The sequence below is a fragment of the Dendrobates tinctorius genome, unplaced genomic scaffold (genome assembly GCF_039654945.1).
Source record: "Dendrobates tinctorius isolate UK_male_01 unplaced genomic scaffold, ASM3965494v1 ptg000039l, whole genome shotgun sequence".
Taxonomy (NCBI): Eukaryota; Metazoa; Chordata; class Amphibia; order Anura; family Dendrobatidae; genus Dendrobates; species Dendrobates tinctorius.
In genome coordinates, this window is record NW_027361707.1 from 31,258,751 (window position 1) to 31,275,926 (window position 17,176).

Consider the following 17,176-nt stretch of genomic DNA (forward strand, 5'->3'; position numbering starts at 1 on the left):
GCACTGCAGCAAAAAAGAATGTTATTTCTTTGTTTAATTTTTTTTTAAATTGTGAAAAGTTTATTCAGAAGGTCATTTATTATTCAACCCCTCAAACCACCAGAATTCTGTTTGGTTCCCCTAAAGTATTAAGAAGTATTTCAGGCACAAAGAACAATGAGCTTCACATGTTTGGATTAATTATCTCTTTTTCCAGCCTTTTCTGACTATTTAAGACCCTCCCCAAACTTGTGAACAGCACTCATACATGGTCAACATGGGAAAGACAAAGGAGCATTCCAAGGCCATCAGAGACAAGATCGTGGAGGGTCACAAGGCTGGCAAGGGGTACAAAACCCTTTCCAAGGAGTTGGGCCTACCTGTCTCCACTGTTGGGAGCATCATCCGGAAGTGGAAGACTTATGGAACTACTGTTAGCCTTCCACGGCCTGGACAGCCTTTGAAAGTTTCCTCCCGTGCCGAGGCCAGGCTTGTCCGAAGAGTCAAGGCTAACCCAAGGACAACAAGGAAGGAGCTCCGGGAAGATCTCATGGCAGTGGGGACATTGGTTTCAGATAATACCATAAGTAACGTACTCCACCGCAATGGTCTCCGTTCCAGACGAGCCCATAAGGTACCTTTACTTTCAAAGCGTCATGTCAAGGCTCGTCTACAGTTTGCTCATGATCACTTGGAGGACTCTGAGACAGACTGGTTCAAGGTTCTCTGGTCTGATGAGACCAAGATCGAGATCTTTGGTGCCAACCACACACGTGACGTTTGGAGACTGGATGGCACTGCATACGACCCCAAGAATACCATTCCTACAGTCAAGCATGGTGGTGGCAGCATCATGCTGTGGGGCTGTTTCTCAGCCAAGGGGCCTGGCCATCTGGTCCGCATCCATGGGAAGATGGATAGCACGGCCTACCTGGAGATTTTGGCCAAGAACCTCCGCTCCTCCATCAAGGATCTTAAGATGGGTCGTCATTTCATCTTCCAACAAGACAACGACCCAAAGCACACAGCCAAGAAAACCAAGGCCTGGTTCAAGAGGCAAAAAATCAAGGTGTTGGAGTGGCCTAGTCAGTCTCCTGACCTTAACCCAATTGAAAACTTGTGGAAGGAGCTCAAGATTAAAGTCCACATGAGACACCCAAAGAACCTAGATAACTTGGAGAAGATCTGCATGGAGGAGTGGGCCAAGATAACTCCAGAGACCTGTGCCGGCCTGATCAGGTCTTATAAAAGACGATTATTAGCTGTAATTGCAAACAAGGGTTATTCCACAAAATATTAAACCTAGGGGTTGAATAATAATTGACCCACACTTGTATGTTTAAAATTTATTAAAATTTAACTGAGCAACATAACTTTTTGGTTTGTAAGATTTATGCATCTGTTAATAAATCCTGCTCTTGTGTGAAGTTTGAAGGCTCTAGCTTATTTGCATCTTATCAAACCTGCAGGGGGTTGAATACTACTTGTAGGCACTGTGTGTATATATATATATATATATATATATATATATATATATATATATATATATATATATATATATATATATATTTTCTATAGAAAAAATTTGTTATCGCTACTAAGTAAATTAAGCCAAACTGATAAATGGCGAAACCAGAGGAAAAAAAAAAATTATATTTTTGTCCCGCTAGACGCTTGCAATAAAATGCACTAACAGGCGATCATCAAAATATTGCATCCACCCCAAAATGGTATCAATAAAAACGTCCTCTCAGGGGCAAAAAAAATTATCCCTCACACAGGAAAAAAAAAAAAAAAACCTATACAAGCTTTAACACGGCTACGTGGACGAAAAAAATAAAAAAAAGTTATGGCTCTTGAAAGAAGGGGCGGAAAAGATGAAAAAAATCCCTAAACCCTGAAAATCAGTCATGAAAGAGTTGAAGACAATTCAAGTTCACAGCTTATTACAGAAGCCATGGAGGTTAGGGCTATCCTTTGGCAAGGTCATCTACATCACACGGCTGTGGATTAGGACTATCCTTTGGCAAGGTCATCTACATCACACGGCTGTGGATTAGGACTATCCTTTGGTGAGGCCAGCTACATCACACGGCTGTGGATTAGGACTATCCTTTGACGAGGCCAGCTACATCACACGGCTATGGATTAGGACTATCCTTTGGCGAGGCCAGCTACATCACACGGCTATGGATTAGGACCATCCTTTGGCAAGGTCATCTACATCACACAGCTGTGGATTAGGACTATCCTTTGGCAAGGTCATCTACATCACACGGCTGTGGATTAGGACTATCCTTTGGCGAGGCCAGCTACATCACACGGCTGTGGATTAGGACTATCCTTTGGTGAGGCCAGCTACATCACACGGCTGTGGATTAGGACTATCCTTTGGCGAGGCCAGCTACATCACACGGCTATGGATTAGGACTATCCTTTGGCGAGGCCAGCTACATCAGACGGCTATGGATTAGGACCATCCTTTGGCGAGGCCATCTACAACAGACGGCTGTGGATTAGGACTATCCTTTGGCGAGGCCATGTATAACAGACGGCTGTGGATTAGGACTATCCTTTTGGAAGACCACCTACATCACACAGCTGTGGATCTCATTTTCGAACCCACTAGAATCAGAAGATTGAAGGGGCCACTTGAATTGAGGATAAAGCCGCCCACTACGGAGCTGCGCAATACAGATGTAAATTTATGAAAATAAATCATCAGAAATTTGGCCCCAACTGGTCAGATATTGATGGCTAATTCAACGATTTTTAACTATTAGGTTTTATTCCCACTGTATTCAATAACCCAATGTCAGCAGTTCTCCAACACTGATTACGGTATACATTATTTTCACTCATCCCTCATTCTTTTTCAGGGCAACAGTATGGCACACCTACTCAGGTTTAATGCCGCCATCCCGCCTTGTGGAGCTGATGGGTAAACACTTGGCACCGTCGTAGTCATGAAGTCTGCTATCTGTTGTAGGGCCAGGAGACCAGTTGGGTTTTTTCCTTTCTTCAGCTGATCTTGGATCATTGTTTCCAGTTCATCACAAAATGCCTGAAAAATAAATAAAAAGCTCAGTGGCAAAAAACAAAGTCTTCCTCTATAGAGTTTTAGGATTCCCTGCATAGACTCACTTGGGTCTATTTACTAGCCATCCATTTTTCTTTCATTTATAAAGGATCAGGTCTTTTTTTTTCTTACAGGATCCAGTAATGAGATCAGTTTTTTGAATAGTGGATCCAGCAAGCAAAAAATCTAATACTCTACCCATTAAAGGGAACCTGTTGTCCCCCCCAGGGCGTTTTTTAAGTAAAAAAGAGCCACCTTCAGGACTAAGGCTGCATTCTGTGAAGATGGCTCTTATGCTCCTTATCTGTAGGAACTCTGAAATTCAGACTTTTATAAATTCCCCACCATACCTCTATTGTGTACAGGAGGTATGTTTTTTCCCCCTGAGTCAACCGCCTCAGAGCCAATCAATCATTTCCCTCTTGCGTCTGTGCACCACCTCCTGTGTTCCTGTTACATGCCCGGCGCCTGCGCTCTGCCAACGTTTTTTCGTACATGCGCCGTGTGCGCTGCCTGGGATCTTACATCAAGCGATGATGTAATGCTCTCGCGCTTGCGTGGAGTGGGGGCTACAGATCCCGCCCCGCAGTATGTTATGATGTATTCAGACTGTGGGGCTGGGAATCTGGACCCTGCGCAGTGAGGATCTATCTCCCTCCTCCTCTTTCCTCCACTGTAATAGGTCGACACTCGGCAGCGTCTTAGTGCACAAGACGCAAGAGGGAGATGATTGACTGCTCTGAGGCGGTTGACACAGGGGGAGAAAACATACCTCTGGGACACAATAAAGGTATGGCGTCTATTTATAGTATACACGTCTATTTCAGTGTTCCTACGGATAAGAAACATAAGAGCCACCTTCAGAGAATGCAGCCTTAGTACTACTGAAGGTGGCTCTTTTACTTAAAAATGCCCTTGGGGGGGTGACAGGTTCGCTTTAAAGAAAAATGGATGGCCAAATTAATGGATTCGTTTTCTATAGACTTCCTATGCTGGACCATCCTGTTTTTTTAACATTGATTATTTATTTAAAAACAGACTGAGAAGTTTGCTGCTGGATCCGTTCTAACATAGTTACTTGACATGCAAACAATGCCTAACTTTCACTGGACAACCCTTGGAGAAATGAGTGGATTAATCATATAAGAAATTATGCAACATAACATTATCAGATTTTTTTGGGTTTCTCCTGCGCTGATCATCCACCTTCAAGAACTGCTTAAGGATATATATGTTCACACATGGCGTTTTTTGAAGCATTTATTCTCAGCGCATTTTACGCAGCGCTTTACAATACTAACAAATTATGAGATTCCAGAAATCTCATGCACATGCTGCGATTTTCTTTCTACGCGTATTTTGAGCCCCAGTTGCGATTTTTGCCAAGACATAGGGGTGTCAGTTCTTTCAGCATTTTTGCAGTCATTTTCAGCCATTCAAATGAATGGGTAAAAAGCTCAAGTAAAAATGCTGCAAGAACAGAAACACAACAAAAAACATGCAGAGATTTTAATGCAACGAGTTTTCTTTTAATGGAGGAGGGAAAAAAAAAAAAAAAAAAACAAACAAAAAAAAAAAACAGTAGACTGACATCATGGTCCCCTCTCACCACCTGATACAGAAGATAGAGCAGCTGGAATATCCTTTTAGAGGGTCATTTCCAGAAGTGAGCCCCTACCTTCCGTACTCACATCCATAGCTTGCGGATCTATTGAGGTACGACTGCAAACAGAGCTCTGAAATGCCTCCTGTGAATGCAGCGGTGGCTGCATGTGCAAAACACCTTCTCATTCATTTCCTATGGGGCGGCCTCAGAAAGCAGAGATTGGCTCGGGAGCCATTACTAGGAATTCTACAAAGGATGGAATAGGAGTACGCACGTGCAGCTCCCGTCATAGTGGATCCCTACCCATCCGTATTTTAATGTTGGGAATAATCCCTTAAGCGGAGCTCACATGATAAACATTGTGCCTTGAAAATAAAACTACATGTTTTACTGCGAAATGCCACGGAAGGGCAATGGTTCATGGTTAGTTGCTGCAGTTTTTGTTTCATATGCATTTTATTTTAAAGGTACGTTCATATGTAGCAAAAAATGAAATGTGCGGGTTCAGAAACCATTTTATTGCAGCATTATGTAAAAGTATCAATCTTGCTGTGGGAAGTTTGGAGCAGAAATGCAAACGTGGGCCCATATGGCTAACCTGTAGATACAACAAAAATTATTGCATCACAATTTAGAAAAGCTGAACACTTGGTGCGTTTAAATGAAAAGTAAGAAGTGAGCCTTTCCTGCGCTGATTTCAGCACAGATCAGATCAGCATTTATGCACCAACATTTAATGAGAGCGTTGAGAAGTAAAAGTCACGCTGCTGCCAGGACCTGCAGGAGATCAATCAGTTTAATTAAAATGCCTCAGATTCCAGATTTATTCCCAGCTACGCACAGTGTCCTGGCGACAGACAGTAATGTCAATGAGGTTCTCCGAAGTGACGCGATTCAGACTGTAGACTGGATCTCAGACTGTGGCCTTACTCACCGGGCTCTGAAGTATCATGGAGACCCTCTTCTTCTGCTCCATCATGTTGAAGTCCTGGCGAAGGTCCGGTGCCATGTTTCTCTCCCTCAAGTATTCTGGGTTGTTCTCGTCAACACGGTCAAAATACTTCTCTTTATGGGGAGCATTTGTTGGGGGTGGTGAAGTCACCACCCCTGCATTGGATTCACCATTCATAGTTTGAATTTATCAGGCCCTGGAATGAAGACACATAAGAAATACCATTCATTATTTGCACAAATAAAATATTGTTATGATTTGATTATAAGCATACAAACATTGCCTGTTTCAGGTACAGTTACAGCTGGAAACACGATAGGTATGTGGGCTCAACTTTGGTTCAGCAGACTTCCATATACACTCAGGCCCGGCCAAACGTTAATTTGTTGGGAGAGGATAAAGAGTCTGCCGGACACCATCTGCCCTGAAAACAAAAGGATCGAGTACTGAAATTACAACAACCCAACCGATGGCAGTTTACAGTACATAAGATGGCGTTTTATTTTTAATACCTTAAGTACACTAAAATACGGGCATTCTACAGCTTTATTTTATTACAAAAAAAAGCCATTTCAGCTTTACCACTTCAATGTTTATCTGCAGCAAAGCCCAACATGGAAAACTGCTCGCGCCATCCTACAGACACCTCGTACATAAACAAGGGGTGAACCCATGAAGTGATTTGCACCACTGTACTGATATTACCGTATTCCGACTATAAGACGCACCCCCATTTCCCCCAAAAAAATTTTGGGAAAAAAGTGCATCTTATAGTATAGAATATACTTAAATACTGTGACAGCAACAGGACTGGGGCGATTCCGCGGCGGTCAGGGTCCAAAGCTGCCAGGAGATGATCACACACCCTTCCCAGGCTGGTGCAACAGTGGTGGTGCGGGGGCTCCGCCGGCATTTTGTGAAAGCCCAGAAGCCCCACACATCCATTGCTGCAATGCGGTGATCTCTGGGAAAATGGCTGCCGGGCCAGCGCATGCTCACATTTAGATCTTGTTACCGAGATCTCAATCTGAGCATTCGGCGGCCATATTCCTGGAGGCCACCGCATCACAGCAATGGTTATGTGGGGCCTCCAGGCTTCCACAAAATGCCGGCGGAGCGCGCTCCCCCCCCCTGCTGAACCAGCCTGGGAAGGGAGTCATATCGCCGGACCACCAAACATCTCCTGTGACCCCGCTCCACCAGCACTGCTGATCTCTCCACCGGGTAAGCTTAATTCGGAGGGGTATGTGCACACTAGGGTGACCGCAAAAAATCGATGTCGGAATTTTGTCCGTCTGGACCCCACAAAACGATTCCCCTTTCCAGATATTGAGATAGCCAAAATTTGAGCTCGATCAAACGACGTTAACCCGTGCCGCTCGTCGCTCAAAGTTTGAAAAAATCCAAATTGAGGTATTTTAAGATTTAGGTATTTTGCATAGTCTGTTAGACTATAAAGAATGTGACAACAACATTGCAGAAATAGCCCTGACCAAATTTTCGAACCATTTGTGGTATTTGAATGCAGAGTTGGTGGGATTATCGTTTTTTGATCCCACCATTACAGACAATGAAAAGTTGTTAATGGCTAATAAATTGCTCAGTAGCACAGATGAACCATCAGAGCACGCTAGGGTTGTAAATCCAAAAGTTAGGAAAGAAAAATTAAAAGAGGTAGGAAGTAACCGACTTTAACGACCTTCTGACAAAAGATGAAGAACAAAAGCAATATGTCCTGCAAGTTGTAAGCAAATGCCGAGCATTATATTCTGACGTTTCAAAAACTACTTTAACAAAAGCTCTAGAATAGATTAGATAACTATGTAAAATTATCAACTCATGTAGGTTAGCGTGCTCTGATGGTTCATCTGTGCTACTGAGCAATTTATTAGCCATTAACAACTTTTCATTGTCTGTAATGGTGGGATCAAAAAACGATAATCCCACCAACTCTGCATTCAAATACCACAAATGGTTCGAAAATTTGGTCAGGGCTATTTCCGCAATGTTGTTGTCACATTCTTTATAGTCTAACAGACTATGCAAAATACCTAAATCTTAAAATACCTCAATTTGGATTTTTTCAAACTTTGAGCGACGAGCGGCACGGGTTAACGTCGTTTGATCAAGCTCAAATTTTGGCTCTCTCAATATCTCGAAATGGGAATCGTTTTGTGGGATCCAGACGGACAAGATTCTGACATTTTTTCCCCCCCATATGAGATCCGGTCACCCTAGTGCACACATTGCAGATTTGCTGCGGATCCGCATCGGATTTTCCACGCGGAATCGCTGCAGAACCGCAAGTGATTTACAGGAAAATGTAAATCAATGGTGAAAAAAAAATTGCTGTGCACAAAATGAGGAAAATTCCGCACGGAAAACGCAGCGGTATATTTTAAGCAGCATGTAAATTCTTTTTGCGGCTCCGCATGCGTTCTTACACCCATTGCATTATAGAAATTCGCTGGGGTAAAGACGCATGCCAATCCGCAAAGAATCCGCAGTAAATCCACACAAAGAAAATGCACAAAATACGGGAAAAAAAAAAAAGAAAAGCGCGGATTTTGACCTGCGGATTCTGCCAAGAGATGCAGATTCCGTGCACATACCCGAAGACAGACCACCATTTGACACATTAATTTTTTTCCCTATTTTCCTTCTGAAAATTTGGGGTGCGTCTTATAGTAAAAAAAAATATGGTGATTACTGCAAGTTTTGGTAGGTGATACTTTAGCTAAAGATTGCAACTTCTTTCCACTTTTGACAAAGTGTGAAAGTGAATCAAAGTTATGAAGACACAACTGTGCACTGGACTAGGAGGTTAGAGAAGTGGCCAAAGTTTGGCGCTTATGTTACAGATCTCAGCATCTCGGGCATTTTTCTTTTCTAAAGGTTCAACATGTAGCGACGCCACAATGGAAGGAAGTGATCCATCCATTCAACTAGCAAAAAATGTCAAAATCTCTGTAATGGTCATTTGACATAACACTGCAGGCTCCATTCTTTGCCAAGCGCGTCCATGAATATGTGCCCCGAGCTTGGCCATGTCTGCCAAAAAATTCACCTGGGAGGTAAAAATAATAAAATGTATTTTATGTATATGGCCCTGCTGCCATCCCCCCGAAGCTGCATACACTGACTATATAGTCACCGAGAGTAATGTGAACGCAGCACTAAGCCCGTCGCCGACTCATCCGGCACAGAGGAACCTCTCCACCTCCACCATCTCAATATATGAAGGCAGCGTACACTCCATGGCAACTTAAAAGGATCATTTTTTAAAAGGAGAAGATAATTGTACTCTATTACAAGGGCATTTTATTAAATATGTATTGAAGCAATTAAAGAGCTTCCTCATGCAGAACACACTTTACTTGAACGATTGGGAAAATTGCATTACAACTTCGAAATAAAGGTCAAGTCAGACGAGAAAAAGATGAACACTGTGGGCTACTGCATTAATACAGCACTTGGGCGAGAGGGTGGAAGGGAAAAAGACCTCAAATATTCTACCAATTTGGGGAAAATCCAGTAATATTACAGCTATAGAGGGCGGACGGTTGTATAACGCTCTTGATTAGGCTATGCACCTTCAGCAGTTCTCAGCCAATCGCTCGTTTTGCCCCCTCAAAAAACACAACACGCTCAAAACATTCGCTGGTCATCATGAGTCAAAAGTAAAGATCGTCCATTTCAGTGGAATGGATGAAGATCAGTTAAGCTTGAAATCGGTCCTTTCAGATGACTCCACTAATGTGTGGTCCTGCTCTGTCGTAGCAGAACAAAGTCTTGGGCAGTGTCGGATCGGTCACACTGTCACCGAGTCTACGAACGCAGATGGCATGACATTGATAATGAAAGACACTAACAAAAATGCAATACAATAGTCTGGCCTCCTGCAGACAAACCGCAAAAAAGAATATTCTTCAGCCATTGTGTTTCTTCTACAAAGCAATCATTTTGCCATTTTCTCATTTTTCCAGAACGATTAGTGAAAAGTGAAAACAGATGTTCTGGATACAGTGGTAAAAAGGCCACAGGCAAAAGGGATTCAGCTCTGAACTTCATGCGTACCGATAAAATCCAAGGCACCATTCCCATAAGATCGGGGGGGCGAGGTACCAGCGTGAGACCTCCTCCTGTTAGTGTACATGGCTTTATGTCACCTGCACTCATGTATACATAGATATGAGGAAGAAGCGCTGCAGAGTCCAGGTCTCCGATAAGAGGACCTCATGGTACTGAACAGTTTGTTGAAAATGTGCCAAACTTATCATTGGCGGGTGTCATTCTACTAAAACAATATTGGTATAAAAAGGTAGAGCGGTCCAGAGGTGGAAATATAGTAAAACAAAAGTCTAAGAAAACCACCAAAAGTGATAGACCGTTGGCAGCAATGTGATAAATCGGATGCTGTCGGCAACAATGTGATCTAATTTTCTGAGACAAAGTCAGAAATGGATCCAAAGGGGGTTGGCGGGGAACCATGAAGGATGTATACTTCTCGAATTTCAAACATGTCGACGCCGCTGTTCCCAATCACAATGTCATGTCACCCAAAGGGAACAGTAGCATCCACATTGTTGGAATGACACTACTATACACAGGGTTTATTTTCTGCGTGGCACTGAACTGTTTAAGCAGGGGATGTCCAGTAATATTTCTGCCCCACCGTGTTGCAGACCTTAATGGAGCACATTCCCAAGATAACAGACTCTGCTCATTAGCCATTCACACTTCACATGAGCCCCACATCTCTATCCATGCGTTACAGCATCTCAGCTTCCTGCCGCGACAGCTGCTCCATGCCTCCAAACATCTCCTTAACCACATGTACGGACTGCCTCCCACAGTAAACGGTGCGTGTAAGCGCCGAACTCTGACCGGCTAAATACCAAGCGAAAAGTCAGATGTCCCTTGTCAGAAAGCCTCATCCCCAGCATGAATGCACAAAAGACTTCAACTGTCAGCCACTTCACCTCTTCTATAGGGGTGACATAATAAGGAAAGGGGTGAACTAGGCTATTCACAGAAATAAAAATTGATCATAATATATATATATATATATATATATATATATATATTTTTTTTTTTTTTTTTTAATCAGTATTTAGTGTGTGTAAACACGATATATAAATTATAGTATTTATATCATGTACACTACTCAAAAAAAAAAAAAAAAAGGGAACACTAAAATACAACATCCTAGATATCTCTGAATGAAATATTCCAGTTGCTAATTTTTATTCATTGCATAGTGGAATGTGTTCAGAACAATAAAACATAACAATTATCAATGTAAATCAAAATGAATATCCCATGGAGGTCTGGATTTGGAAGGATACTCAAAATCAAAGTGGAAAATCAAATTACAGGCGATCCAACTTCAGTGGAAATGCCTCATAACAAGGAAAAGATGCATAGTACTGTGTGAGGCTTCCACGTGCCTGTATGACCTCCCTACTGTACAACGCCTGAGCATGCTCCTGATGAGGCGGCGGATGGTCTCCTGAGGGATCTCCTCCCAGACCTGGACTAAAGCATCCACCAACTCTTGGACAGTCTGTGGTGCAACGTGACAGTGGTGGATGGAATGAGACATGATGTTCCAGATGTGTGCAATCAGATTCAGGTCTGAGGAACGGGCGGGCCAGTCCATAACTTCAATGTCTTCATCTTGCAGGAACTGCTGACACACTCCAGCCACATGAGGTCTGGCATTGTTCTGCATTAGAAGGATCCAACCGCAGCAGCATATGGTCTCACACGGCGTCTGAGGATCTCAGAGTACCGAATGGCAGTGAGGCTACCTCTGGCAAGCACATGGAGGGCTGTGCAACCAGTCAAAGAAATGCCAACCCACACCATTACTGACCCACTGCCAAACCAGTCATGCTGAAGGATGTTGCAGGCAGCAGACTGCTCTCCACGGCGTCTCCAGACTGTCACACGTGCTCAGTGTGAACCTGCTTTCATCTGTGAAGAGCACAGGGTGCCAGTGGCGAAGTTCCCAATCCTGGTGTTCTGTGGCAAATGCCAAGCGTCCTGCACGGTGTTGGGCTGTGAGCACAACCCCCATCTGTGGACATCGGGCACTCAGACCATCCTCATGGAGTCAGTTTTTAACTGTTTGTGCAGACACATGCACACTTGTGGCCTGCTGGAGGTCATTTTGGAGGGCTATGACAGTGTTCCTCCTGTTCCTCCTTGCACAAAGGAGGAGCTAGCGGTCCTGCTGCTGCGTTGTTGCCCTCCCGTGGCCCCCTCCACATCTTCTGGTGTACTGATCTGTCTCCTGGTAGCGCCTCCAGCCTATGGACACTACGCTGACAGATACAGCAAACCTTCTTGCCACAGCTCGCATTGACGTGCCATCCTGGATGAGCTGCACTACCTGAGCCATTTGTGTGGGTTGTAGAGTCAGTCTCATGCTACCACGAGTGTGAGAGCACAACCAACATTCAAAAGTGACCAAAACATCAGCCAGAAAGCAATGGTACTGAGATGTGGTCTGTGGTTCCCACCTGCAGAACCACTCTTTTATTGAGGGTGTCTTGATAATTGCCAATAATTTCCATCTATTACATAGTAACATAGTTATTAAGGTTGAAGGAAGACTTTAATTTAACTCCATCTAGTTCAACCCATATCCTATCCTGCCCTAACATGTTGATCCAGAGGAAGGCAAAAAAAACCCATGTGGCAAATAGTAAGCTTGTCTATTCCATAGAAGAATATAGAAGAATATAATGCTGTCTGCAGAACCTGCAGGGCACAAATCAGATTAGCTAAAGCTGACAATGAATTGAGGCTTGCAAGAGATGTCAAAAGCAATAATAAAGGATTTTGGGGATATGTCAAAAGTAAAAGAAAAGTCAAAGATGCTATAGGATTTTTACAGGATGAAAATGATGAAATGGTAAGACAGGATGTTGAGAAGGCCGAACTTTTAAATTCCTATTTTGCATCTGTTTTCTCTCAGAAAGGAAATGTGACATCAACTGTTCTTCACTGTCCTATTAAGGGAATAGAAGAATCCAGGATATCTATAAACAGAAAGATAGTGAGGAAACACTTAGCTAACCTAAATGAATTCAAGTCTCCAGGTCCAGATGAATTACACCCCAGAGTACTGAAGGAGATAGCAGAAGAAATTTTTGAACCCCTCTCCATAATCTTTGAAAATTCTTGGAAAACAGGAGAAGTCCCAGAAGACTGGAGAAGAGCAAATGTTGTTCCTATCTTCAAAAAGGGGAAGAAGGTGGACCCAGGCAACTATAGGCCGGTGAGTCTGACTTCTATACCCGGAAAGATCTTTGAACAAATTATTAAACAACATGTATGTCAATACCTGGATAAGAATGAAGTGATTAAACAGAGTCAGCATGGGTTTGTAACTAGTAAGTCATGTCAGACTAACTTAATTTCCTTCTATGACGGAATCACTGGGTGGATCAAGGAAATGCTGTAGATATAGTATATCTTGACTTCAGCAAAGCATTTGACAAAGTATCTCATACAATCCTTATTGAAAAAATGACTAAGTATGGAATGGACAAGGCAACTGTTAGGTGGATTCATAACTGGCTTAGTGATCGGACCCAAAGAGTGGTCGTAAATGGCTGCACATCCAGTTGGAAGAATGTGTCAAGTGGGGTACCACAGGGCTCTGTCCTGGGCCCTGTATTGTTCAACATCTTTATCAACGATTTAGATGAAGGAATTGAGGGTAAACTGATTAAATTTGCTGATGACACAAAGCTAGGAGGGATAGCTAATACTAGAGAAGAGAGAGAGAGGATTCAAAAAGATATAAATAAACTGGAGAAGTGGGCAGCAACTAACAGAATGGTTTTTAACAGGGAAAAATGCAAAGTACTACATCTGGGCAATAAAAATGAAAAAAGCATATACAGAATGGGAGGAATAGGCCTAAGCAACAGCACATGTGAAAAAGACTTGGGTATACTAATAGATCACAGACTGAATATGAGTCAACAGTGTGATGCAGCAGCAAAAAAAAGCAAATGCAATTCTAGGATGTATTAACAGAAGCATACAGTCTAGATCACGTGAAGTCATTATTTCCCTCTACTCCTCTTTGGTCAGACCTCATCTGGAATATTGTGTCCAGTTTTGGGCACCACATTTTAAAAAAGACATCAACAAACTGGAGCAAGTTCAGAAAAGAGCAACCAGAATGGTGACCGGTCTGCAAACCCTGTCTTATGAGGAAAGGTTGCAGGATTTGGGATTGTTTAGTTTGCAAAAGAGAAGACTGAGAGGAGACTTAATAGCTGTCTACAAATATCTAAAGGGCTGTCACATTGTAGAAGGATCAACTTTATTCTCATTTGCACAAGGAAAGACTAGAAGCAATGGGATGAAACTGAATGGGAGGAGACACAGATTAGATATTAGAAAAAACTTTTTGACAGTTAGGGTGATCAATGAGTGGAACCAGCTGCCACGAGAAGTGGTGAGTTCTCCTTCAATGGATGTCTTCAAACAGAGGCTGGACAGACATCTGACTGGGATGATTTAGCGAATCCTGCTTTGAGCAGGGGGTTGGACCAGATGGCCCAGGAGGTCCCTTCCAACTCTACGATTCTATGATTCTATGATATGCACAACAGCATGTGAAATTGATTGTCAATCAGTGTTGCTTCCTAAGTGGACAGCTTGATTTCACAGAAGTTTGATTTAATTGGAGTTAACTTCTGTTTAAGTGTTCCATCTTTTTTTTGAGCAGTGTATATACACACACTATATTTATTAGAGATGAGCGAGCACTAAAGTGCATGGATGGTCGTTGCTCAAACAGAGCAATTCCTAATGCTCGGTTCAAGCAACGAATATAACGGGAGTCAAAGGGAAAGCAGAGCTTTTTTTTCTGGCAGACCCAACAAGGATGTCTGGGGGGGGGGGGGGGGGGGGCAGGGAAAATGTTCAAATGGATGGAAAAAGTACTGAATGAAAGGATAACTGCATGGGGAAGACTCCTGGAAGCATCTCTGACTCACAGATCGCTGCTGAAAACAATGGGGTCACACTGTTAAGAACCCGTCACATTCAGCGATGTACCAGCGATCCTGACAACGATACGACCCGGTCAGGATCGCTGGTGCATAGCTAAATGGTCACTAGTGAGCTGCCAAACAGGCAGATCTCACCAGCGACATCGCAGCGGTCGTTACTTACCTGTCAGACGCGGCGATGAAGACGTCCTCCCGCGTCCACGCGTCGCTCGTCGGCGCCAGCAGGAAGCGGCCGACGAGCCGGTCGGAGGTAAGTATCACACATAGCGACATCGCTAGCGATCTCGCTTAGTGTGACGGGGCCTTAACTCCACTTCAATAAAACATTCAAAATTGACAAGAAATTGGAGTTTACATGAAAAGAAGTGTTAAGAAACGTTCTTTCCTGTATTAATGACTTGTATACAAAGCAAAAATTAAAAAGGATTTAAGAATTAAAAAGTACCGTAAACCAAAATTGAAATCTTTATTAAAAACTTGGAAATTTCGGTGTAATTTATGGAGGAAGCAAGAATTGCCAAAAACAGGCTCAGATACACCCTGTATTAGACAAAGGAGGGCCTCATACACATTCTGTTCAAATGGTCATGTAGTGGGACTCCTAGACTCAAAGGCCTCATTAAAATATTGAATTTAAAACAGTGTGCTGCTGTCATCTGGTGATGTGGTGAGTGTGGGCTAAATCAAGCTTTGTTGATTTTTATCAAGTGAGCCAGTCAGCATTTTCTGTTGCCAGCCAAAAGCACCTGTCTTATGTCCTCCCACCCCAAAGTAGCACTAAAAACTGGCTCACACAAGATGCTAGCAGCAACGCTGCACAACACCTCCAAAGCATAGAGGGACAGCTCATACCATGTGTCCAACTTTGCGACCCAATAGTTGAACGTCGCAGAGGAATTGAAGGGTACGCCGTTTGATCGGGCAGGTATTGCTTGACCAGCCTTAAAAAAAAAAAAAAAAGTTTTCCTCCTTGTCAAAATTACCCAGTCATCAGGGCCTAGATGGACGCTGGGAGGGTGTCATGAAATTGACCCAGACCTTTGACAGTGTACTCCTGCCTCTGCTGTACCTGGTGTGTCTCCCTCATCTCTTCTCCCTGGTTGAGCAAGGAAGGAAGCGTGCCCCCTGCATTGTCTGATGGGAATTATTTTCAACGTATCTTCCAAAATGCACTTCTGTTATAGCACCATTTTAGTAGACCTCTCCAATTCAGGAAGGAGAGATGAAAGGTTCTCCATGTAGCATGGGTCTAAGCAGGGTGCACAAGCAGTACTTTTTTTGGCCAAGATGAACGCAACGCGAGGGTCACGAGAAAGGCAGCAATACATTAAGGCTATGTGCACACGGTGCGGATTCATCCGCATATTTGTATCTGCGGATTCGCAGGTAAAACCGCAGCTAAAATTACCTGCGGACTGGCCAGCGGTTTGCCACCTGGACAATGGAATAGGTGGCAAACCACAGCGGAATCCGAAGAATTGACATGTCAACTCTTTCTGCGGATTCAAAACCGCATCTTTTCCGCAGTTGATAAACCGCAGCATGTGCACAGCGGATTGTAAGTCACATAGACTTACGTTGTACTGTACACTGTCTGCAGAACTGCTGCGGATCCACAGAGGCCAAATCCGCAGCGTGTGCACATAGCCAAAGTCAGCCATATGTGCCATGATGGGAGGAAGGAGGATCAGGGTGAGGATTAAGTGAGCCAGACTGTTGGCTGGTGAGACTGGACCGTGTGGAAGACTGGGTGGTGCTAGCAAGCATGCTGGAAGAAAATAGAACTACACTTACCGGTAGTTGGGTTTCTAAGACCCTCCAAGGCAGCACATAGGAGGTCGCCTCCCCAACCTGATTAGGGACAGGAAACAAGAGGTTTAATAGCCCTCCCCTTCCTCTAATCCCCAGTGTTTTCCAAGGACCACAGAGTGAATGCTTGAAATATTATTTATTCACATAAGTCACAAGAACAAAGTTTTGTTGGGGGGGGGGGGGGGGGGGAGAATTACCCGTGCTGTCGTCGAGGGTCTTAGAAACCCAACTACCGGTAAGTGTAGTTCTATTTTCTCTAATCCCCTCCACGACAGCACATACTAGGTATACCAAAGGATAATGGTTTAGGGAGGGACCACGGCTTGCAGGACTTTCCTGCCAAAGGCTAGATCTCGTACTGACATAAGATCTAATCTATAATGTCTCGTGAAGGTATGGACTGAAGACCAGGTCGCGGCCTTGCAGATCTACTCTATGGATGCATCAGCTTTTTCTGCCCAGGAGACGGAGACAGCTCTGGTGGAGTGGGCTTTCAGGGATACCGGAAGAGGTAGATCCTGGCTTTTATAAGCGGCCGTTATCGCTTTTTTGATCCAGTTAGCTAAGGAGCTTTTGGACGCTTTTTGTTCCCCTTGTTTGGTCCGCCATACTGAACAAAGAGATTCTGATCTTTCCTCCAAAGTTTTGTCTCTTCCAAATAGGTCAGAACTGCTCGCCGGACATCCAGTGAATGGAATCCTCTTTCT

At 43.6% G+C, this 17,176-nt stretch overlaps 1 protein-coding gene across 9 annotated transcripts in view; it reads right to left on the bottom strand.

The window, feature by feature from the left end:
- ADD1 (adducin 1) overlaps positions 1 to 17,176 on the bottom strand; it is a 176,750-nt gene that overhangs the window by 98,552 nt on the left and 61,022 nt on the right. For all 9 annotated transcript variants that reach the window (XM_073574584.1, XM_073574591.1, XM_073574583.1 and 6 more), the window contains exons 2-3: positions 5,599 to 5,812; positions 2,881 to 3,043 (exon numbers count right to left, since the gene is read on the bottom strand). In XM_073574584.1, the coding sequence (XP_073430685.1) occupies positions 2,881 to 3,043; positions 5,599 to 5,793 (358 nt within the window). In that variant the 5' untranslated portion in view covers positions 5,794 to 5,812. The remainder of the gene's footprint in view (positions 1 to 2,880; positions 3,044 to 5,598; positions 5,813 to 17,176) is intronic.